Source organism: Mesoplodon densirostris, chromosome 6, assembly GCF_025265405.1.
Source record: "Mesoplodon densirostris isolate mMesDen1 chromosome 6, mMesDen1 primary haplotype, whole genome shotgun sequence".
NCBI lineage: Eukaryota > Metazoa > Chordata > Mammalia > Artiodactyla > Ziphiidae > Mesoplodon > Mesoplodon densirostris.
This window is the reverse complement of record NC_082666.1, coordinates 71,140,410-71,165,255: the sequence shown is the minus strand read 5'-3', so window position 1 is coordinate 71,165,255 and position 24,846 is coordinate 71,140,410. Positions and strand designations below refer to the sequence as shown.

General features: G+C 41.5%; 2 protein-coding genes across 7 annotated transcripts in view; one reads left to right on the top strand and one right to left on the bottom strand.

The window, feature by feature from the left end:
* The window catches only part of PLGRKT (plasminogen receptor with a C-terminal lysine), a 53,315-nt gene that overhangs the window by 25,285 nt on the left and 3,184 nt on the right, over positions 1-24,846 (bottom strand). Inside the window, exons 1-4 of one of the 6 annotated variants that reach the window (XM_060102209.1) lie at positions 15,411-15,607; positions 14,997-15,124; positions 13,365-13,469; positions 13,076-13,162 (exon numbers count right to left, since the gene is read on the bottom strand). In XM_060102209.1, the coding sequence (XP_059958192.1) occupies positions 13,076-13,156 (81 nt within the window). In that variant the 5' untranslated portion in view covers positions 13,157-13,162; positions 13,365-13,469; positions 14,997-15,124; positions 15,411-15,607. The other 5 variants (XM_060102204.1, XM_060102206.1, XM_060102203.1 and 2 more) reach the window with 5 other exon arrangements.
* The window catches only part of CD274 (CD274 molecule), a 34,495-nt gene continuing 25,481 nt past the window's right edge, over positions 15,833-24,846 (top strand). The window contains exon 1 of the mRNA XM_060102201.1: positions 15,833-15,854. The gene's annotated coding sequence lies outside the window, so the exon portion shown is untranslated. The remainder of the gene's footprint in view (positions 15,855-24,846) is intronic.

Here is a 24,846-nt window from a genome sequence, read left to right as displayed (position 1 = left end):
ATAGTCACTGAGAAAAAAAGCAAAACAAATGGTCAAGATGTAAGGAAATAAAAAGGGAGAAAGAATTGGAAGTAATATAACTGTATGAAACTTCTCAATGTAAGTTCTCTTTCATGAAAGGCTTTTTAAAAGTAACTTTTCATTTAGAAAAAGCCAAATATTGGATGCTGTAGACAAAATACACCATCAGTTCCCTCTAGCACCAATTTAAACACATCTGTTTTTCATCAACTCTCTTTTTGCCTGAGATAGAGCCTAAAGTTGAACTATTTCCAAACAGCAATCTGAGGTGTTGCTGGCTGCAACAGACACCTATGTGAAGGTGGTGATTGCTCAGTGGGTAGAGAGATCAGGGGCAGAGGCGCTCCCATTCTGCCCATTCTGCAAGGCTGCAGCAATGACAGATTCAGACATGTTTTATTTCACTAATTATTTTATTAGCAAACCATTATTACAACAAAACATTATACTCAAAACATCACACTTAGATTTTCCTAGCTGTGAAAAGATTTTGCTAAAAGAAAACTTTGTGAAACATCATCTTCAAATAGTTGCTGTATACAAAAGTTGGGAGGGGGGCGTCTTTCTTATCAATTTGCATGAGAAGTACTCAAGAAATAACGGTAGTTGAGTGCCTGCACATGCACATTAAGCGGACAGACTTGTATTAAGATTCAGGTTAAATTAGTGGGTTGGCCAAAAAGTTCGTTCAGGTTTTTTCTGTACTTATGTAAGCTATAGAAGCATGTAACTGAAAAAAGAATTTTCCCTGACTGTGTGATCGTTACTCTGAGGCATGATATTAGTTTCTGTAATAATTGGCAAGAAAGCTACCCAGTCAATTACCTAAACCAGAAGTCACTGAAAGCCTGGTTAGTGGTTCTAACCATCTCTCTGTAGGTAACTTCGCAGAAACATGGAGCAATTTTAGAAAATAAGGGCAGTGATCATTAGGAAAAAAAAAAGTATGAACTCATACAGCAGAAAATAACATAAGAGAAGGTGAAAAGAAAAGTTTAAATTTAAGAACATCTTTAGAACAGGGCACATTCCTTTGTATAATAATCTATTCACAACTTCAATAAATTTTTGTCCTCCTGTGTGATTGCATTATAATTTGGAAGCCTGCCTCTTCCCTTTTATCTGTCACATGGGCAGATTTTTTTTCCCCTTTTTTTCAGAGGTGTGCATTTTGGGTTTCCGGTTCTTGAAAATGACAGTTATATTGCAAATGAAAGTTCTAATTGACGTACTTATTAAAGAGGCACACCAACAGAGTGTTAATTATATCAATTTTAATACATTAAAAAAAAACTAACCTAATAGAGTTTCCTTTGCTTTCAAGTTCCTAAAGGTTTTAAATATGCAAATATTTAAATACTAAAAACATGAGCAAAGTATTCTATTAAAATATACATTCCCAAGCAGCTTTTATGGTGGAATTGATTTTTATTATGATATGTGCAAAAAACCTTTTACCAGAAGCCTGTGGGTAGACTGGCAGTTGCTAATGCTAAGGTACGAGGTCTACAACTGCAGCTCTCCCTGTTTACTTGTTTGTGTATATTATAAAGATACATATAATCACAGAAAGATTTTTCAAGAGAGGAAAAACACTGATAATCACCTATTCTAATATAATTTTTTTAAGCTTTGAAGTCTTCATGTTCAATTTTTCCTCCAAACAAACATGGCTTCAAAATAATATTTTTCTTTTTGGGTGCATAACTGAAAATAAATATTTCATACTATATAATTCAGTGTCCGAGCCATGTACAATGATTTAAAAATCAAGTGAATGTGCTCATACATAAGAAAATTTCAAAGTCTAAATTATATATTACCATTAATGTAATAAATCTAAAATTTAATAGCCTACACATTTCTAATTTTTCATCAGTAAATATACCCAAGCTGAACCTAACCCAAAACCTAAAACTATCGTTAATTTACCGAATAGATTCAAAGAGAACACAAAATTTTTCTTTACTGAAAATGACCCAACCATTTCTTCTTCCAAGAAAAGCACTCTGTGAAATAATATGAACCATTTCAGAACATAATACAATTACTCAACTTTGTCTTTTCATCTTTATATCCTCGTTGACTAGCACACAGCCTGGCATGTGGTCAGTGTTCAATAAGCATTGAATTAATAAAGCAGTATCAGAATAGTCTCTTTGGAGTTCTATTCTTTGCATAAACATTAATAAGCAGCAAACAGAAATGACAACATGTCAATTACAATGCTAGGCAGCAAAGTTAATGTAATTCTAGCATATTTTTCTAGAAACATTCTGAGGCATTGCTTTGCAAATGCCTAAGTTTCTGGACAAATGTAAAAGTTGGGTATTGGGAGAGTTTATCCTTAAAAACCCCAGAAACCAAGTTAGAGAGATCATAAAATTGGATTAGAGTTTTAAAGTAATGTTTTGATTTAAAAACTTTATTTTCGAAAGGAAGGAAAATTTGCTGCTGCTGGAGTTGACTGTACCTCCTTGTGTGTGTGTGTGTGTGTGTGTGTGTGTGTGTGTGTGTGTGTGATTGATATGAGCTTTTAAGGCTGTCATTTTCAAGTACAGAAGTTTAGTGTTCTATTATCCAGTCTGTACAATAGACATTACTATAAGTTCAAACATGAAAATTAACATGTTCATCAAAGACATTAAGAATAACTTAAGCAATAAGAAGTTTAAGTGTAGGAAGGGCTGTAAAAATTATGTTTTAGAACCACCTCCAGAACTCACTGCCTTCCCACCCTCCAGGCTCCTGCTGGTGCATCCCAATGAATGGTCCAACCAGAAGCCAGAGGGGAAGGGAGTCTGGGAGATGCAAGGCCAAGGGTCAGACCCCCAGTGCAGGGTAGACAAGGGCAGAGAATGGATCTAGGTGGGGGCAGGGAAAGGGGTGTCGAACAGAGAATAACCAACAAAGTGGTGACCTGATTTATATGAAATAATGATTTGATTCTGTGTGAAAGAATGTTTTCAGAGTTCTGGTTTAGATCAGATCCAAAAGTCTTAGAAAGTATTAAAGACGGGCAACAAATTGTAAATCACTTTTTAATTTTTTTGTAGATAATATGGTCATATACAAATCAATATTAGTTGTTAAGTAAGTGCTAAGTATTAGAATAGGTATCAGATCTCTTGACAAGAAAAATTAGGTATAAGAAATACTTTTTTTTTTTTTTTGCGGTATGTGGGCCTCTCACTGTTGTGGCCTCTCCCGTTGCGAAGCACAGGCTCTGGACGCACAGACTCAGCGGCAATGGCTCACGGGCGTAGCTGCTCCGCGGCATGTGGGATCTTCCCAGACCGGGGCATGAACCCGTGTCCCCTGCATCGGCAGGCGGACTCTCAACCACTGCGCCACCAGGAAAGCCCAAGAAATACTTTTATTCAGTGATTATAATAGAAGCAATTATACTTTAAATTGCTATTATAGTCAGTCAGATTTAAATAAATGGCTCTTAAGAGAGAGAAGCTAGTTTCTCCCCAATTACTCTGGTTCTTCAGGACAATGTCTACTCAGTACCTATCTAAATCTGTGCTGTTTCCTTTGCAGTATTTCACATACATCACAACTAAATTGGTATTTAGTGAACTCACTTTAAGCTGGGATTCTTTTTTGTTCTGAAATTTCCCGGGGGAAGAAAGCATAAAAACCCTGAAATATCATATGTGCAAAAGAAATGAACAAGAAGTGATTCCTTTTTGTACCAAGGTGGGCACACAGGAGTACATCCATGTCCTCTGGACCAGGTCACAGGGATCTTTTGGAATGACTTAGGTTCTGCCATGGCTCTGGAGGGGACACTTGCTAACGTCTCTTAGTGTCTCAAGGCTGAGCGTACTCAGTGGGATCAGGAATGCCTATGAGAGTATGTGGGGCTAAAAGGCTAATTAGTCCCCTTTTCTCATTACCAGAATTGATTTTTTAAAGTGCTAAACATCCTGCAAGACAGAAAGAGAAGTAGAAAAGCATATGCCTGACCACAGAATTGAAGAGGTGGGGAAAGATAAAAAATGATAAAGAATGAAAAATGGAGAATGAAATTAGAGATGGAAGAAAGAATGAAGTAGAGACTATGAGTAAATAAGAGAAAAGAAAGTAGAAAAATTGGAAATAAGGGAACATTTATTGAGCATCTCCTTTGCCATACAAGTCAGTAGTACTTGGGTATCCTTCTCCCCATTTTAGTGATGAAGCTGAGGCTCAGAGAGCCTACGTCATTTATCCAAGGTTAGACAACTAGTAAGTGATGGAGCCAGGGTTGGCCCTAGATATTTCTGTCTCCAATGCCTGTGAACATCTCATTGCAAGATTAAATCCACAGTCCTCAGCACCCATAGCCTGGCCTTACATCCAGCAGGCAACGGTCTGGGGCCCAGTTTTTCTTTCTAGATTTCCCATTGTGCCATCCCAACCTGCCTGGAGGTTCTGCCATTCTCTCTCTTTCTAGTCTTCAGTCTCACACATTTCAGAATAAGAATGTCCCTCCCTCATGTGCACTGGTAACATAGTCCCTTGCCAAACAGGTAAGGAATCCAACTTTAAGAATATTTGCATGATCATTTACAGGAAATTTTAAAATTTAACTTAAATTTTTCCCTTTTTTAACCAAAAACACTTTGGGTTAGTCTGTAATTCTTTTATAAACTCCTGGAAGACATAAAAATAGACCCAAACAAATGGAAAAACATTCCTTGTTCTTGGATAGGATTACTTAACAGTTCTTCCTAAATAAATTTATAAAAGCATGCAATCCCAATTTTAAAAATTGACAAACTGTTTTAAAGAGTTGGACAAGTTGACACTAAAGTTTCTATGAAAAAGCAAGCATGTAATAACATTGAAAAGATAAATTACAAAGGCATACTAGCTTAACCAGGCATCAAAATATATTATAAAGCACCTTTAATTACAATACTGTGGTACTGGTACACGAATAAACAAGTAGGCCAGTGGAACAGCATGTCCAGAGACAGATCTAAGTACATATAGAAGGTTATTAAAGGTGACATCTCAAATCACTGAGGGTAAAGATGGAGTTTTCAATAAATGTTGCAGGTACCACTAGGCAGCCATTTGGGAAAAGATAAAAATTAAAATCGTATCTCACACCATGTATGGAACAAACTCCACATGGATGAGGGATCTAAATGCAAAGGAAAAAGAATGAAGCTATACAAGTACTGTAGGGAAACATGGGTGACTGCCTCTTTAACTTTAGTACAGGAAAAGGCTTTCAAAATAAAGACTCAAAATGCAGAGGCAATAAAGGATTGTTCACATAAAAATTTTTAAATTTTTTCATGGCAAAAAAAGAAAACCATCATAAACAAAGTCAAAGACAAATGATAACCTGCAAGAAAATATTTGCAATATATTCCACAGGCAAGAGATCAATACCTCCAATGTATAAAGAACTCTTAAAAGTTGAGACAAGGGATAAAAACCCAATAAACAGACAATTCACAAAAACAAGGTATATAAATGGCCCTCAAACATGTGAGAAAATGTTCAAGTTTACTCATAATTAAAGAAATGCAAATTAAAGCAAGACTGAGATTCCATTTCTTGCCTATCAGATTGGCAAAAATTAAAAAGCAAGTACATATTCTGCTGGGGAGACTTCGGGAAAACAGGCACTCTCAAATTGGTACAACCTTTCTGAAGGGAAATGTGGCAATACCTAACAAAACTACAAGGCACGTGCCTTTGACCTAGCAATCCCACTTCTAGACTTCTACCCTGAAGGTATACCTCAACAGCACAAAAATGTAAAAGCACAAGGTTATTCATTGAAGGATTATTTGTAACAGCAAAATATTGGAAATAACCTAAGCACCTGTGGTAGGCAGAATAATGCCTCCCGCCAAGAGAAGTCCATGTCCTAATCCCCAGAACCCATGAATATATTACATTACATGGCAAAAGAGACTATGCAGATATGATTAGTTAAGGAATTTGAGATGCGGAGATTAGCCTGGATTATCCAGGTGGGCCCAATGTGCTTAGCATGTAGCACATTATTTCATATATATTAAATAACTGTATTTTTGGTTTATAACTGTACCTCATTTTCTTAACACCAAACACTACGTAGACTTACAGGTCAAAGGCTGGCTCTTTCTCTAATTGTGGCGAGGGGGGGCGCTTTTCGTTGTGGTGTGCGGGCCTCTCATTGTGGTGGCTTCTCTTGTTGCAGAGCACCGGCTCCAGGCGTGCGGGCTTCAGCAGTTGTGGCATGTAGGCTCAGTAGTTGTGGCACATGGCTCAGTAGTTGTGGCACATGGGCTTAGTTGCTCCGCGGCATGTGGGATCTTCCCAGACCAGGGCTTGAACCCGTGTCCCCTGCATTGGCAGGCGGATTCGCAACCACTGCACCACCAGGGAAGTCCCTCATGTATTTTTTTAAGTCATTAGTTTGTAGCCTGCTCATAGTGAACAATGAATAAACTGCCCTACTAATCTTATACATGGACCATGACTGCTTTTCCTACAAAGCACTACATCACAGCAAAACCCATGGAATCTTCCCTCATTTTTTCTGTTTTATACTTCCAGTTTCTATCCTATTTTATACCATCAAAATGCTTTTCTGGCCACTTAGGTCATATAAAATTGGTTTAGGTGTGCCATCTAGTGGCATTTTTAAGGAAGTATTCATTTTTACCTGATTGATACTTGGCTTAATGAATACAGCTATCCATCCACCATCCTCAGTAACAGAGGCTAGACAGAGCAGTGAGAAACTGACTTTTGCTGATGATCTGAAAACGTTATTATACCGAGTAGTATGAATCCCCTCTAGCTCATCTGGAACCAACTTGTTAATAAAAAAGAAACCATTCTGATTTGAAGCCTTTTATAAATTTTTATTAACCAGACTCCAGTGATTGATTTAATTTCATGATTAACTTACCTAAATTGAAAACTTATTTGGGTTTATCTCCAATGTGTGCAATATTAAATCACTGCCAATCACCAATTACAATTATGTAGCAAAAGGAAAGGGCAAAGGTTCTCAACCCAGGCTGTGCATTATAGTCCCCTGGAGAGCTTAAAGCAACTACATGTCTGGCCTTGAAGAGATCTGATTGGTCTGGGGTGGGACCTGTACATTCAAAAGCCCCTCTGAATCGAATATACAGCCAGAGGCGGGAACCTGGTATAAGATGTAGCTGAATCTCTAATTCTGGTCCTTTCTTCTGAAAGATAAGCACCAATAATATGGAATTATCAAGTTATGATTTATCTTTTTTTACCAAAAAATAAAGTAGAACTTAAAAAAACCCACTGGGAAAAGGATTATAGTTATTAGGCTTCTTTTTAATAAATGTTTTGCTTTATTTCTTCTATTTATCCTTTTTAATTGAAGTGCCATCAAATAGGAAAAGAGCCAAAAGACATGCCATCACAGGCTAGAGATATTAGTAGGCCTGGTATTTCAACTGGGGTTTTTTAAACCTCCCCTTTGAAGAACTGACATGCCATCTCCCACCCCAGTGGCCCATTCCTTCCATTTTCAGAGTCATGCTTAGTTCTAGGAACTCTGGGACATTCCAGCCCAGCTTTAGCTGTTTGGGTTCATTCAGCATATAGGGAGGAACCCATATGTAGCTTCAGGGGTATTGTGATAATATAATTCTTCAATTTAGTGATGGGTTCATTGGTGTTCATTTTATTATGGTTCATAATTTATAAATACATTCTCTTGTATATATAAAATATTTCATGATATTTCATATATATATATATATATATATATATATATATATATATATATAAAAGAATAGCTCTAAGCCTTAAAATGATGCTAGATGTTTAGTTTCTTTAAATGAGGAACATCAAGGACCAACCCAATCTTCCAAAACTGCTACAGATGAGTATGTTTCTCCCTTGGCTGTCCCAGTTAGGATGAGAACTCAAGCAGCTTTAGGGTTGGAAGGCTGCTTCAACTGTATTGATCTATATTCTTTTTGTCATCCTTTCCTGAAATTAAAAGATAATTAATAAAATATATCCCACTCAACAAGGAAAAACTAATCATCTTAACCAACACATGTGTTGGAAGAATCAATCTGCCACGGGCCCTAAGCATTCTTGCTGAGTAGGCCAAGGATGCAGGCCCTGACTACTCTTTGCCCAGGCCATTTGTCAGGGTTGTGTTTGCAGTAAGCAACTTTGAGGGATGAAGTAACATCTCTTCCCAGTCAAAGAGCAGCCTTGCTCACCATTCATGACAAAAGTGATAGATTCTATAAGCTCACTGTTCCTCACCTATGGCACGCACCTAAGCATACAACTAGGCCCACCTCCATCACCTCCATGGGACTTGGAGTGCGTAGAAAACTGGCAGCAACACCAAGCTTATGCTCCTTGTTGTGCTGTGAGTAACAAAATCTTCTGCCAGCATCTGTGAAACAGTAACAGGCTAACTTGTTAATTTGCAAGTAGGGTAAAATCCCAGACCCTTCATGCGGCCTGCCAGTTTGGGTGACAAGGATAAGATGCTGATAGAGATGGCGTTCTGGAAGAGGGCCCTTGTTGGTCAGGTTAGAGGATATCAGAAGGCTCCCTGAGATCTGGACGTAAATGCTTTTGCATAGGCGGTGGTGAAAGTAAGAAGGTAGAGTGAAGATCTCTCACTATCTTTTTTTTTTTTTTTTTTTTTTTTTTTTTTAGCAGTACGCGGGCCTCTCACTGCTGTGACCTCACCCGTTGTGGAGCACAGCCTCCAGACGCGCAGGCTCAGTAGCCATGGCTCACGGGCCCAGCCGCTCCGCGGCATGTGGGATCTTCCCGGACCGGGAAACAAACCCATGTCCCCTGCATCGGCAGGCGGACTCTCAACCACTGCGCCACCAGGGAAGCCCTCTCACTATCTTATGTGTTAAATGAGGCTGAGAAACAAAAGGTAGGGTCCAAACAAGACTCCCAGATGGTGCTTTGGTTGTGGTACATTCTCCTCTGGAGTGGGAGAAGGAAAGGATGTTTTCATGACATCAGTGGGGCAGCAAGCCCCACACTCCAGCCAAAAGTCATGCAATGTGGCTATGGCTGATGGGTCAATGCTTCCCCAAAGCTGAAATAATGGTGTTAGCAATGAAGATATAGAACTTTGCATAGGCTAAATACGTTAGAAATCTGTTTGTTGAGTCCAGCCACGGGAGGCTCTTTGAAACAGAGTAAATTCAAACCCTTGCTGACTGGCACCGAGCTGCTTTTTCCCTCCTCCACTCCTCCAACTTGAGCTGCTTTAGGGAAGAAGGCTGAGTGTGCCAGGGAATTTCAGGGAGGGGAGAGGAGGAACTCAATGTTTATAGCTTTGTTGGATGTGGGCGCCCATGTCTACTTGGTCCCATACAGGGAGGATGTGCTAAGTGCCAGCGTGGCCCAAAGTGCTGAGGATACAGGGCAGAGCAGTGGCACCAGTGTTGGCTAAAAGAATGATGCCCCTTGAGCCCCAGTGCTCTCCAGAAGCCAAGGGAGCCCAGGGGAGGAAGTAATACCAATTCTGGGATGAGAAACCAAAGGGCAAATACACATTTGTATTCTCTATCTCCCCCAGCTGGGAAACAGCCTAATCTCCTGAAACTGTCATGATAACCCCTGAAGTACCTATGTTAATATCTTTGATCTGTGTTCCCATAGAGCAAAATTCAACTGATAGGGTTTGAGCAGTTTGCAGTGAGAAAGGGAAGTTAAAGAACATTCAGCTGATTCAACGTACTGCAGTTGTGTCCCCTGAATATAAATATATAATGTATTCTGTATTACTTGCTTTTATTGTAAACATACATAGTGATGAGAGGACATTCTCCCATTCAGGGATTCTCTGACCCCTTCCAAGTGGTCCAATAGAAACAATATAGAATCCCAGGGCGAAAAAGAGAAAATCACAGCCATCTCCAGAGGCCATTGCCCAGTACAGCAGCGACACACGCTGGACACAGGCACCAGATACATCCTGTATTAGTTTTCTGGGGCTGCCATAACAAAGTATCACAAACTGGGTGGCTTAAGCAACAGAAATATATTGTCTCAGTTTTGGAGGCTGGAAGTCCAAAGTTAGGGTGTCAGCAGGGTTGGTTGCTTGTGAGGGCTGTGAAGGAAGGCTCTGTTTCAGGACTCTCTTCCTGGCTTGTAGATGGTGTCTTCATATTCACACAGCCTTTTCCCTGTATGCACGTCTCTGTGTCCAAATTTTATAAGGACACAAGTCATATTGGATTAGGGCCCATCCTAATGACCTCATTTTAACTTGATTACCTCTGTAGAGACTCTATCTCCAAATAAGGTCACATTCTGAGGTAGTGGGGGTTTGGTCTTTAACATATGAATTTGGAGGGGGGGGATGGGACACAAACCCATAACAGACCCCTTTCAAAATGGGGAGGCAGTTATTGGCCTATTACTGAGCTCCTGTTAAAAATGAACACCTTACCCCTGGAGGATTTGTGACTCAGGCCTGACATCCCCATTTTTGGGTGGGTCAACTAGGAGATGACAACTACAAGGAAAGCACCCATTTGCTGGTTAAATGCAAATAATGTATTTGAGGATGTGCCTAGCCTGGCCCTGGTGTCATCTCAGTTTTGCATAAAGGAGTAGTAGCTACCCTTTGGTGAAAACTTTATCCCCGACTCTGCCACCTGTAGCAAAGCTACTGGCTCAAAAGGGCCTTGGATTCACAGAGACTGTCCTAAATGCCTGGGCCTGGTTCACCTTTGGTTCACCTAAGCTGAGAACTAATGGCGCTGATAGTGTTCCGGCCAGTTTGACCCTCAGCACCAGCTATAATGGTCACTGGGATCAGTGGGCAGAAGTCAAGGCTGTTCTCAAAGCTCTGGTCAATTGCACTGAGGGGGCAATCTGCCATGGTCCCTGAAGGTCCCCCCACATTCTGGGTAACCCAAGAATGCAAGGCCCAGACTGCTGTTTATTCAGACCATTTCTTGAGGTTGTGTTTGCAGGGAACAACCTTGAGGAAGGAGTTAAAGTTCTCCCCACCTCAACTCCACCAGCTCCTCATTAACTAGAAAAGCAGCAGATTCCCCAAGTTCAAGGGTGCCACAACCCACCGAGTGCACAGCACCCATGTGAACCCATCTTTGTCACCTGTGTGAGACTTGAGAGGCATGGGGAATTGACAAGAACCTCATGCTTATGCTCTTGCTGTGCTGTGAGTAATAAAGTCCTCTGTGATGTAGGTGTCTCCTGTGTTCTGCCAGCATCCATGGGATAGTAATAAGCTAATCTCTTAGCTTGCAAGTAGGGTAAAATCCCAAACCCTTCACAGACCCTGACTTCTGACATAAAAGTAAAAGCCCTGTTGTTTCTAGAGGTCTTGGACAAGGAATCTCTGAGTATGTGACATACTTTGCTGGTTCATAAACCTAATGTTTGGTCTCCTCTAGGTCACTTTGTTCTGTTAAACAATTCAATTACCTATTCTTTCAACAGTTCCATTCCCCCCAAAGAGATCTTCATCCTGCACAAGACAGTCTTATTTATCACTCTTTAATAGCAATAATAACAGCAACAACTAATGCTTATAGACTGAGAGACATTGTTCGAAAGACCTGAGGTGTTGTTCTACACTCTCTATATACCGTCATCTTTACTCCTCATAGCAACCCTCTTGAGGGGGATACTATAACCTCCAGTTTACAGGTTAGGAGACTGAAGCAGAAGCCACACAGTTAGTCAGGAGGTGGAACTAGGATTCAAACCCAGGCTGCCTGGCTTTGGTCCTCACTTTTAACCACTCACTATATGTCTCACAATAGGACCGTCTACTCCCAGGGCCATAATGAACCACAGAGGCCTAGAGATCTTTGTTAGACGTCTTAGGAAAATAATTTCAGTCAAACTTTTAATACTTGATTGATGTACAACATTTTAAAATACCTTTTGATGACCTATATTAGGCATTTAGACAATCTTCTACTTTGCTTTGATCTTTTTATCCAGCCATTGTATAAATCCAATGTCGAATGTTTCCACTGTATTAAAATTTCCTATTGCTGCTATAGCAAGTTATCAAACTTAGTGGCTTAAAACAACACAAATTGATTACCTTACAGTTCTGAAGGACAGAAGTCCAGAATGGACTGGAGGGACTGCATTCCCTCTGGAGGCTCTAGGGGAGAATCTGTATCCTTCCCTTTTCCAGTTTCTAGAGGTTGCCTGAATCTTTTGGCTCATGGCCCTTTTACTCCATCTTCAAAGTCATCAATCAGCATAGCATCTTCAAATCTCTCTCTCTCTCTAACTCTGACCCTCTTGCCTCCCTCTTTCCCTTATAAGGACCCTTATGATTACACTGGGCCCATCCAGATAAACCAGGATAATCCAGGGTCTTCCCCAATTCAAACTCCTCAGCTTAATCACATTGTAAAGTCCCTTTTGCCATGTAAGGTAACATATTCACAGGGATTAGGATGCAGATGTATTTTTGGCAGGGTTGGGGAGGGGCATTATTCTACCATACACTCTAAGCAGTTATCTCTTCCTGCAGTATGGAAATTTTTACATTAGATATCTAGATTAGAGATTTAAACAAGCCCATTCACCAGATAGTTAGTAGTCCACTTCATTTTGGCTTTGAGGGTACAGCACCGAGGGCATCTTACCTTTTGGGAGGTTAAGGAGAACACAGTGCTGGAGCACATGTGACAGAAACTTTAACCACTGTAACAACATAAAAGCTTAATTATCTAAAAATGTATCTGAAGGACTTCCCTGGTGACACAGTGGTTAAGAAACCGCCTGCCAATGCAGGGAACTCAGGTTCAAGCCCTGGTCCGGGAATATCCCACATGCCGCGGAGCAACTAAACCCATGTGCCACAACTACTGAGCCTGCGCTCTAGAGCCCGTGAGCCACAACTACTGAGCCCACGTGCCACAACTACTGAAGCCCATGCTCCTAGAGCCCGTGCTCTGCAATGAAGACTAGCCCCTGCTCACTGCAACTAGAGAAAGCCCACGTGCAGCAACAAAGGCCCAATGCTGCCAAAAATAAATAAAAAAAATTTTTAATTAAAAAAATTAAAATGTACCTGAAGTCGGGCATTCATAAGCATGAACTCCTGCTGGCTTTTCATGTTCTCATTCATAGATTTTGAAAATATAAACCCCATCTTGACCTAAAATGTAAAAAAGCAAAGTTTAAAACAATATATTCTACAGGCATCCTCACATGCTCTGTTTTCAGGCTACCATGAGCCTAAGACAAAGTAAAAAAAGAAAATTTTCTGACCTGGGAACACAGTATGGACACTAGTCTTTGCTCCTAACTAGCCAACTGATCTTGGACAAACTTAACCAGTCTGGCCATCATTTACTTACATAAAAACAGCTGATTGAACTGGACGATTTCCAAAATCTTTTCCTGCTCTATAGCTTCATGTTTCCTGATTTTTCTTCCCACTGTATACCTTGAAGAACTAAGCACTTAAAAACAAACAAACAAAAAAAACCCTCTCATTTTTAGGAGGGGCAGGGTGAATACCATCCACCCTCTTACCTTCTGTACAGCTGGATGACAGAACCTTTGCTTCTGAGGAGGAGTGATTTAGAAGATGCATTGTTCACCTTGAAGACCGATTTCTCTGTGCTCCTTGCATTTGTATATTAGGACGTTTCAGGTATCTCAAGGTTACTATATCAATACTCTTCCTATAATCCCTACCCCTCTCCTACCCACTTGCTCTTTCCATCCACCCACTGCTAACATCCCTTGGCCATCCTCCTCTAGCCTCACTTTTTTCTTCTTAAGCTACTACTGAAGTTCTCAAAAGGGGGAAAACCTAAGGATACTTAAATGTTCTGGGAAACACAAATTTTAAATGAATACATGGTATCGTCTATCTTATTTATCTTACTTAAGAAGTTCTTAAGTGGGCTGGCAATTTTAGATGGTCCAGAGCTCCAATTTTTGTTCTTAAGTCAATTGGGTGGGTACAGAAGACCTCAGTTAGTTGTTGATTCTACCTTCAGAAGACTGCAGAACTCAGGGAAGTTACGACTACTCTACCCGCTTCAACGATGTTGCTGATTCTCTTTGGTAGGCTGTTGAGCACTTTGTGAACATCAGGTCAGAGTGGCCATTCCTAATGCCTTCTACCCAGAATTCACAATATTCTGTGGGAAGCCCAGACAGAGTTCCTATTTTCCATAGCCTCAGCAGAAAATCTTGGGTTCTAGCTAACTGGTGAGAAGATGGTGGGAGAGGGACGATATTTCATGCCAGATGCAATGGGTTATCCCTGCTAACGGGGCTCCAAGTGAGTGTATACTATAAGCCAGACTTCAGTGGCTTCCCTGTATTTTGGCCAGAGATGCACCCTGGATTTATAGGGGTCTCCGAGCTAGAGTCAGCTTCAATGCTAGGCACAGGAGGCTGAGCCAGAGGAGGAGAGGCAGAGTCCTGAACAGGCCTGGGAGGTCATGAGATTTCCCTACCCACCCCACCCCTCGGCCACTGCCCTGCTCCATCCTGTGAGTGACCAGAGGCAGAGTCACCCAGTAAGCGTGGGCAGATCTAGCAGAAGTTCTCTGCTGTCTCCAGATTTGACAGCCCCAAGTCCATTGTCTCCAACAGCAGAGCAGAACTTGCCTGAAGGCAGAAGCAATATATTATCCATTTTGGCAGTCACCAAGGTGTCTCTTTCCCACAAATGTGCAGAAAGCATGAGTGATACAAGAGAAAGTGTAGCTCAGGCAGTTGCCATTCCTTATTTTTTCTTTTGCATGTAGGAGTAGATCATTGAATTTTTACATATGCAGCAAACATTTATAAAGAAAACAGCTGTCCTCTAATCCCATTTACACACACACACACACCCTGTATGTCAGAGTTATGTCCCTTAGAGTGCTCCTATTTATAAGGGGGTGGACTCTTCCCTAAGTGGAGTGACAATCCTCATGTCAGTCATCCAGGGAAGAGAAACTATGTGGAAAGTTAGGACTTAGGCTTACCTTTTTCTTGGCCTTGCTCTCTTGGGTCTGGATTGTAGTTTCGATGTATCAGGGGATATTCCCACAGGTTAAAGGTAGAAGCCAAGCAGGAAGAAGAGCTTTCCCTTGGTTCCCAAAGGAGACCACACCTGAAAATGAGTGCACCACACCTTGTAAACTGTGCCCTGGAATTCGGTATTTTCAACCTTCTTCTCCTTTTCCCACCCTAAGAAAGCCATTTTCCAAAGTCTGGGAGGTTCCTTAGGGTATCCAGAATACTCTCAGCTTTCACTCTCCCACTCACAAAATATATATCAGAAAATAAACAAGAGTGACCTTGCAATAGGAGTAACTTTGAATTCACCAAGTTGTATAAGGTGAGTCTTTCAAAAATGCTAACACTTAGTCATTGGTGACAAACGCCTTGCTACTTACAACTTTGACACCAGAGTGTGTCAGAGGGCTAAGAATGCTGATTTGGGTCCTTTCTGCCTTCGTTTTTCCTTCAGTTACTCCTGAGACCTTAGAAAGGACTCTTTAATGCTCCAACCCTGCCTCAGCTGTGCTACAGATAACAACAGGCATGGGTATTTCTGAGGAAGAAGTGTTGGGACCGCAAGTTCCGGGCAGCCCTTCTCAGGTTGCATCTAGGAACCAGGATTTGATTTTACTTTAAAAAGAAAAAAAAAGGATAATTCCATGACCCATAACCTCTGTCATCCAAGTTTCTGCGCTGACTCATTTCCTGATCGAATGACACATTAACTACCTACATTTCTGACTGGTTGCATGATTACAATCATTTTCAATAAGTCTTTGGGTTCCATTCCAACTAGCTCATTTCCCCTGCAAATTCCAGCCGAGAACTCAGAGCTTCAGGTAGGTTTTCTGTAATTTATAACTCCACCCGCTCATCCTGGACCCAATCACAGTAACGGGAATTCCTGCAGTGGTATGCTGATTTCCGTTGATAACGCTCTGCCTACTTCCCCCAACTTAATTACAACGGTATGGGAGAGGTCTGGAGTCTTTAGCACTAGAACCGGTTCCTCCGAAACGAGGCTGGCGATACTAGGAGCGGGAGAGCCAAGGGCACTCACGAGGAGAGGGCACCCAGCGCGGCCCGGCAAGCCCGGGGCCCCGAGCTCGGCGCCGGCAGACGCAGACGCAGCCCCACGGACCCGCCCTCCCCAGCAGCCTGCGACCGGCCTGGCACGCACGGCCGGCGCTCACTCACTGGGCAGTGGGCACTGGAAGTGCGGGGACACTGATCAAAGCAGAGGCCTCCAGGCCAGAGTCCCAGACCGCCGCACGGACCGGGTCTCGCCCCGCAGAGCTTTGGGATTGGCTGGCCATGGCAGGGATTCCGAGCCTCAGCCTATCAGCGCAGCTCTCGTCTCCCTTAAAGGGCCCGCTTGCCTGACCGAGGAGGCCTGGTGTTTTCTTTTCCGCCTGGCGCCTGGGAGGGGCAGGTTAAAAAGGCAAATTCAAAATCCAGCGACTCAAATTTTGAGGGGAGGCAGAAGAAGCATAATGGAAATCTCACTTAAAGTCCTCAGTGAGGTTTGTCAGTTACCCACGAGGAGCCTGAGCAATCCATGCTCCCTCGCAGAGCTAAAACCTCCATAGAGCTTAATGAGCCATCTCACAGTTGTTCACATACGATGTCAACCACCACTTGTAGGCTCTGTTTCTAGAAGAGAATGTGTCTCGTGAGCGGTTGTCACTTAAGCATAATCCACAGTTATAAACATTTGTAAGGGCTTTTCTACTTATAGAACAGGTTTATGTTGAGCGTGGACTTTTTTTCCCATTTGAATCTCAGCACAGACATAGTTTATTTAATTTGTTAGAGCCTCAGCCTACTCCATCTGTTGAGCTGCCACCTTAAAATGGCAAAAAGATTAAGACAGGAAACGAAAAAGAGCAGACTTGACCAGAGTTACCAAATTAATTTTTTTTTTTTTGACAGAGCTATCTTTCTCCCCTTCTGCTCTGAGAGATTCATTTCTTCTCACCCCACTAGTAATTTCTATCTTGAGTAAGTCAAGCCTCTCTCCCAGCTTCATTGAGAGAATACTTGAGGAACTGTTGGCATTCTGTTCTTTGTTATTAAATGGCTTGTAAGAATAGCATGGACTTCACCAGGCTCTGGCCTTGAGGAAGGTCAATGAGGAAGGTCACTGCCCTTAGCCCTGGCTGACCATCACATCTGTGGAGAAGGGATCTAACCTTCCCCAGGCTCTGTATGTGAGCGAACACCACACCGACCTGTTGCCAGAGTGACCGGGGCACCACAGAAGCAAAGCCACATGGAATTTTGACTCTTTAAGAGGGGATAACAATTGGTATGATAGCATTTGAGTACTTGGACTCTAGCGTAAGCACACCTATATTTGATTTGATTTCCAGCTCCATCACTGTCACTCTTCATCCTCTCCAAAACTCACTTTTATCATCTCTACAATAGGACTACAGCCATCTAATGTATTGGATTGTGAAGACTAAATGAGATAATATATTCAGGCACTTAGCACCATGTCTGGCACACAGTTAGCATTAAATAAACAGTAGTAACCAGCAACAGTGGGATCCTGTTACTAACTCTAGGTCTGAAGGGACAAAGGTAAGGGAGCAGTTACTAAAACCAGGTGAGAGCCATAGCTGTGGCTGTATAAGAGGGCTACCAACAGGAGCTATGTTGTTCAGGAGAGGAAAGCAGTCGATGCTGACCTTTGGCCCAGGAGGGTAAGATCCTATAGTTGTAGCCACTGCTAGCACCTCAGCTCCAAGTGGGGATAGGGTGGAAAAGAAAGATACATCCTTCTGTCCTTCCATGCTCTGATATCCTGCTGAAATCTTCCATTGGCTGGATCCACAAGAAAGCCAGAAGATGGGGGAGCCAGATCCATACAGTCTGTAGAGGTTCCTAGGCACAAAGACCTAGGACAAATGAAAATATCCAGCACATCATTTCTACAACCTTGGGTTTATCATACTTTGAAGTCCTAGTTCAAAAGGAAGAAATGCTTCCACTAGAGGACCCAGCCATAGCTCCATTGAATTGGAAGCTGAAACTGCCCCCGATCAGTTTGGTTCCTCATGATGATGGAATTGGAATAACGGATCCTAATTACCAAGAGGAAATGGGGTTGCAGCTATACAATGAGGGCAAGGAGAAATGTGCATGACTCCCAAAGATTCACTGAGCATATCTTAATACTCCGATGTGCAATAATAATGATCATTAGATAACTACAGTAACCTGATAAAGTCAGGAGCACTTAAATTTCAGACCGTACAGGAATTAAAGTGTTGTATCACCATACCAGGTAAAAAATCCTAATCTACTAAGATACTGTATACGGTAAGGGAAACAAAAAGTGAATGAAGTAGGAAATTATGATTATCAATTTTAGCCTAGCAACAAGCTATAGAGGCAGGGACTACTGTAGCTCTGTATATAAAACGTTAATTGATTATTTCTTCCCTGCCCTTCCTTTCCCTGTTTCCTTGGATGAAGAGTACTGATGGAGACAAACATTATAATTTAGTTTCTAGGTCAGAGTATTGCCGTCACCTCAAAGCAATATAGTACTTGGTAGGACTCTGTGATTCTTATGTTTAGGGGATGCATTTCTCTCCATCTGAGCAAAGGGAAAGAATAAATACTGGGTGGCAAAACAGGTAGACTATCTGGGTGTTCTATTTGCCTCCCCTCATATCCATTCTCCTCCCTTCCTTGCCCTATTCTATACCCCAGCAGCTGAGCTCTTTGGAAAACAGCACCTGGGCTCTTCTCAGCTGGCTTCCATTTGGGTTGGGACTTTGGAGGCATCCACAGGAGACAGGAGGCAGGAGAAAAGAGAGGTAGGGTATGTTTTATCCATTCTTTGTTTAAGGATCTGGCAGTGGTTGTGTCCCTCCACAACTGCAGCTCTTGACCCGCGGCCCCTCCTCTGTGGCTCCAGCTCACAGAGCTCTGGATATGCTCTCCTCCCTTGCTCTTCAGCTTAGAGATGCTATGGGTTTCCCGCTGCTCTCAACCTGATGGTTCTTCACCCCAACTTGGTGGTTGGGATAACTCGGCTGGATGGTTCTCTTAACCCTACCCCAACTCCTTTAATTAGCATCTAAGATCTCTTTAGTCAAACCAACTGAGTAGAATTCTGATTCCTGATGGAAACCCAATGGATACACTTTATACACATAAATACTCTTGTATGTATTTTAAAATATAAGTGAAAAAAGTGACTATGAGAATATCTACTCTGGGAATTGAGAGAAATCTTGGTATAGATATTGAACATATTTTATAGACTGTGGGGTGAGAATATTAAAGGAAAATTATTTCAATATCAAATGACATATAACTTTAACTGGTGTGTACATTATTTCTAATTGTATGAATTTGTGAATGTATGTATATGTGCTTTATACACACATACAAATAGGCACTTTAAAAAATCATTTTGCATTATAGCATAAGGATTTTCATGTTGTTAAATGGAATTCATATATACCATTTAACATATGTAAGATTTTCAGCAAGTATGTATACAATTTCCATCATTGGATATTCCTGATTTTTTTTGCTACTGTCAGTAACATCATTGTTAATCAACTATGCTCCAATATAAAATAAAAATTATTAAAAAAGAATTAGATGGCTTCCCAGAGCCTAAAAAAAATAACATCGTAGTGATCGCCTCATATATATATAGCTTTTTAATATTTTGATTGGAAATACTGTGTTAAATAGTATACATATTATAGAAAGAATTGATGTAAAATCCGTAAAGTCCTCAACTCATTTAAAGTCCCCTACCTCAGGACAGTAAAGTTACTCAATGTTTCCCTGTATATCCATAAAGTAGTTTTTTAAGAAAACAAAGTTTTTAATTGGGGGATTGGGATTGACATATACACATTACTATGTATGGAATGGATAACTGATGAGGACCTACTGTGTGGCACAAGGAACTCTAATCAGTGCTCTTCCGTGGCCTATATGGGAGGGGAATCTAAGGAAGAGTGGATATGTGTATGTGTGTAGCTGACTCACTTTGCTGTGCACCTGAAGCTGGCACAGAATTGTAGATCAACTATACTCCAATGAGAATTTATTTTTTTATTTTTTAAAATTATTTATTTATTTATTTATTTATTTATTTATTTGGCTGCATCAGGTCTTAGTGACGGCACGCAGGATCTTCGTTGTGGCATGTGGGACCTAGGTCCCTGATCAGGGATGGAACTTGGGCCCCCTGCATTGCGAGCATGGATTCTTAGCCACTGGACCACCAGGGAAGTCCCAGAATTTAAAAAAGAATATTTAGAATAATAAATAAAAGTTTATAGAGTAATAAATTTTTTTAAAGTTTTTGAGGGCTTCCTTGGTGGCGCAGTGGTTGAGAGTCCGCCTGTCAATGCAGGGGACATGGGTTCGTGCCCCGGTCTGGGAAGATCCCACATGCCGCGGAGTGGCTAGGCCCGTGAGCCATGGCCGCTGAGCCTGCGCGTCCAGAGCCTGTGCTCTGCAACGGGAGAGGCCACAACAGTGAGAGGCCCGTGTACCTCAAAAAAAAAAAAAAAAAAAAAGTTTTTGAAAGTTCAAGAGGTATTCCCTTTTTCTTTTCTTTTTTTGCGGTACGCGGGCCTCTCACTGTTGTGGCCTCTCCCGTTGCGGAGCACAGGCTCCGGACGCGCAGGCTCAGAGGCCATGGCTCACAGGCCCAGCTGCTCTGCAGCATGTGGGATCTTCCCGGACCGGGGCATGAACCCATGTCCTTTGAGTTGGCAGGCGGACTCCCAACCACTGGGCCACCAGGGAAGCCCAAGGTATTCCCTTTTAAAGGGATGCTTTTGAAAGGAGTGTGAATTTCTTCATTAAAATGGGAAACAGGTTTAGCCAAGAACTTCAGTCTATGAAGGAGAGCATGTGTGGGAATAAGGATAGAAGCTCTTCAGTATTAAGCTATTCTGGAATTGTGTTGCTCATACTCTGGAACACAGTCTGAATTTTAACTTTAGACTTCATTCATGGGGCATACTGTAGCCTGGGCACAATCTGAACCAGCAGAGCATCACTGAGCTTTGGACAGCCTTCTTTGGACTTTGTCCATTCCTCACGTGACACCATATGGCACTGTAATATAATGGCAGCAGTGGACTCAAATCTTGTTTTCTCCCTACCTAGAAAATTTTAGATTGAAATATAATTCACATATCATAAAAGTTGCCATTTAAAATAGTACAGTTTAGTGGCTTTTAGTATATTCAAAATGTTGTTCAACTATCACCCCTATCTAATTCCATAACATTTTCATCACCCCAAAAAGAAACCCCATACCCATTAGAAGTCACTCCCCATTGTCCCCCTTCCACCCCGCCCCCTGGCAACTCTTAATCTGCTTTCTGTTTCAATAGATTTGCCTATTCTAGACATTTTATATAAATAGAATCATACAACATATGGCCTTTTGTATATGGCTTCTTTCACATAGCATAAGGTTTTCAGGGTTCATCCAAGTTGTAACATGTATCAGTACTTCATTCCTTTTAATGACTAAGTAATATTTCATTGTATAGGTATACCACATTTTGTTTATCCATTCACAACTGATGAACATTTGGATTGTTCCTACTTTTTTGCTGTTATGAATAGTGCTGCTATGTACATTGATGTACAACTTTTTATACCTATGTTTTCAATTCTCTTGGTTATATACATAGGAGTAGAATTAGCTGGGTTAAATGGTAACTCTATCTTTAATTTTTTGAGGTTGAACAAATACGTGATGCCACCAGCAGTGAACAAGGATACACTTGTATGGTAGTTAAGGGCATAGACACTAAAGCCACAGTACCTGGGTTTGAATCTCAGCTGTACCACTTCCTAGTTATATAAGCTCAGACACGTTACTTAAGTTTGTTTTTTTTTTTTTTTTTTTTTTTTTTTTTTTTTTTTTGCTGTACGCGGGCCTCTCACTGCTGTGGCCTCTCCCGTTGCGGAGCACAGGCTCCGGACACACAGGCTCCGCGGCCATGGCTCGCGGGCCCAGCCGCTCCGCGGCATGTGGGATCTTCCGGGATAGGGGCACGAACCCGTGTCCCCTGCATCGGCAGGCGGACTCTCAACCACTGCGCCACCAGGGAAGCCCACGTTACTTAAGTTTTGTGCCTTGGTATCCACATGTCTAAAATAGGGGTGATAGGGACTTCCCTGGTGGTGCAGTGGTTAAGAATCCTCCTGCCAATGCAGGGGACATGGGTTTGATCCCTGGTCTGGGAAGATCCCACATGCCTTGGGGCAACGAAGCACAAGCACCACAACTACTGAGCCTGCACTCTAGAGCCCACGAGCCACAACTACTGGGCTCACACGCCAGAATTACTGAAGCCCATGTGCCTAGAGCCTGTGCTCCTCAACAAAAGAAGCCACCGCAATGAGAAGCCCACACACAGCAAGGAAGAGTAGCCCCCCTCGCCGCAACTAGAGAAAACCCACATGCAGCAATGAAGACCCAACGCAGCCATTAATTAATTAATTAAAAAATAAAATAGGGGGGATAATAGTATCTTCTTCATAGGATTGTTGTAAAACGTAGACTAGCTAATGTAGGTAAATCATCAAGACACGGTGTCTGACAAAAAATGCTATATATTTTATAAAAATGCTATATTTATAATCTTTATTATAATTATTGCATTTTGTTTTGTTAACTTGATAGTTGAAAAAGTGATGATATAGTTTGTTGAGGTTTGCCATTGAAATGGAGTAATCAGAGATGATAGTAATTTAAGGAGGTAGCCAAGTCAAGGAAAGCTTTTTTGAGCAGTGGGCGATTATATTTCAGAGTGTAACCTGAATAAAACTGAAGCTTCACATGGTTCAGTCCAAGCATATAATAGCAATCTAAGAAAACATCAACTGACAGCTGAAGCACTTAAGAATAATACATAAGCTTTCTTAAGCAGTCCCTGCAAATGATCTGCACAGCATATTTAACAGGAAACACCTAAAATCTCTAGATATTTCTCTTTCCAAATATTTTTTCCACTTACAGTAGCTGCTTATATTTTTCCTTCTTCTCAACCATGAGGATTCCATATCACTAGACTAAACCCCTGATAAGTTCCTTCACCTACAGCCCATGCCACTCACATAACCCTGTTCCTAGCCAGTGACTCTCAGCCTCCTGCACCTCTGAGAAATTCAGCCTGGTCTCCTACCTGGAATCCCAGGTAGCATTTCAATTTAAGTTGAAAACAGTCCCTGAGCTCTGATTAATAAAATTATCTACCTTATTATATATTCTCTCTTTTGCAGCTCTTCACAAGAGGGACACAACATCTGTTTGGGCCATCCAGGGACATCAAAAAACCATACCCAGAGTTCATTCTTCATTCTTTTTCTCTTCCTTCTGGGGCAAGAATCTCTGGAAGTGCTGTAAAGCTTGGCCTGACAGTGTCCATTAAAATTCTTCCAAGCAAACCTTGGAACAAGCATGTCAATGTTAGACTTTATTCTTCCCCATGCCAACTCCCCATCTTCCTCTTAGGATCTCCAAGAACACATGAAAAATGATGAGTTCACTGGGTTAATTTTTTTGTGGTTACAGCAGGCATTAATTATCCCCTTTATCAAAACCAAGCAAATGAGGGTTATCTTCATAACTGTTGGAGTCTGTGACATACAGAATAATGGATACCCAATGATTTTGCTCGATATCAACCCTACAGTATATCAGCTGCAAACTAGAACCACCTTGTCCAATTCACACCTAGGCCAGGCCTCACTGGGTTTGGGGAAACTACTTATCTTCACCCCCTGGGGCCTTGCCTTGAGAGAGTTGGACTTGAAGAGGTAGAAGTATGCCTATGTTGCTTCTGACTTTCCAAGTCTACCTCAGTGTTTGAGGTCAGAGTGTCACTATCCTATCTTACTCTTAAAATGCTGCTATGGTCTCTTTTGCTATGTCAGCTCTGATTAACACAAAATTAGCAAGAGATCAGGGGCCTTTGCTTGGGGTTGTAAAATGTCTATTACTCTAGTCTATAATTCATGTTTCTACTTGGCTTGTTCATGCACAAGCGCGAATGAAACCTGTGCTTTCCCCTTACTCTCCACTCTGCCATATTCTGTAAGGAGTAAACCAGTTCATGCCTAGAGTACACACAAACACACACCTTAATGCTATTGCCTTAGCTGATGGCATTTCTCAGCCTCTGAGGCTTCCCCTCTGCATACTTGTCAAAGGAATGCTCTAACCATAACTCAGAGCCTTTTCCTCTTATCTCTGGCACAGTGTTCCCAGTGAATTTCTTCAGCTTATGATAGCAAATGACCTAGACCAGTCATGTTGTGCCCTGATTAAATCCCATGAGCAGGACCAAGGCCTTGGACCACTTGCAGCATACTGCCACCAACTTTCCATTTCTACAAAGGATTGTATCAATAATTTCTTCTTAATAAGTTATGAGTCTCTTGATGGGTTACAACCAGTTTCCAGTGATAATTTAATGGGAGAGTTTGTGTTTCATTTTTAGACTTCCTTAAAGAGCTCACAAATGTTGTGAAAGCCTGTAATTCTGGCTATAGTATCCTACCCTGAAACAGCGTATAACATCATATCTATCATCCTTGATTCCCTTTTCTCTATTACTACTAATATCCCTCAACAAGTTCTATTAGTTCTGCTTCCAGATTATATTTTGAATGTACTCTACAGCAATAGCTCCTAAAGGACTCCCAGCTTCCATACTAGCCCCTCTGTACTCCATGCTTCAGACCACAGCTAGAGTGATGTTTTTGGAACACCAATCAGGTAACCCTACTGCTTTAAATTATCCAGCGGCTTTCCATTGC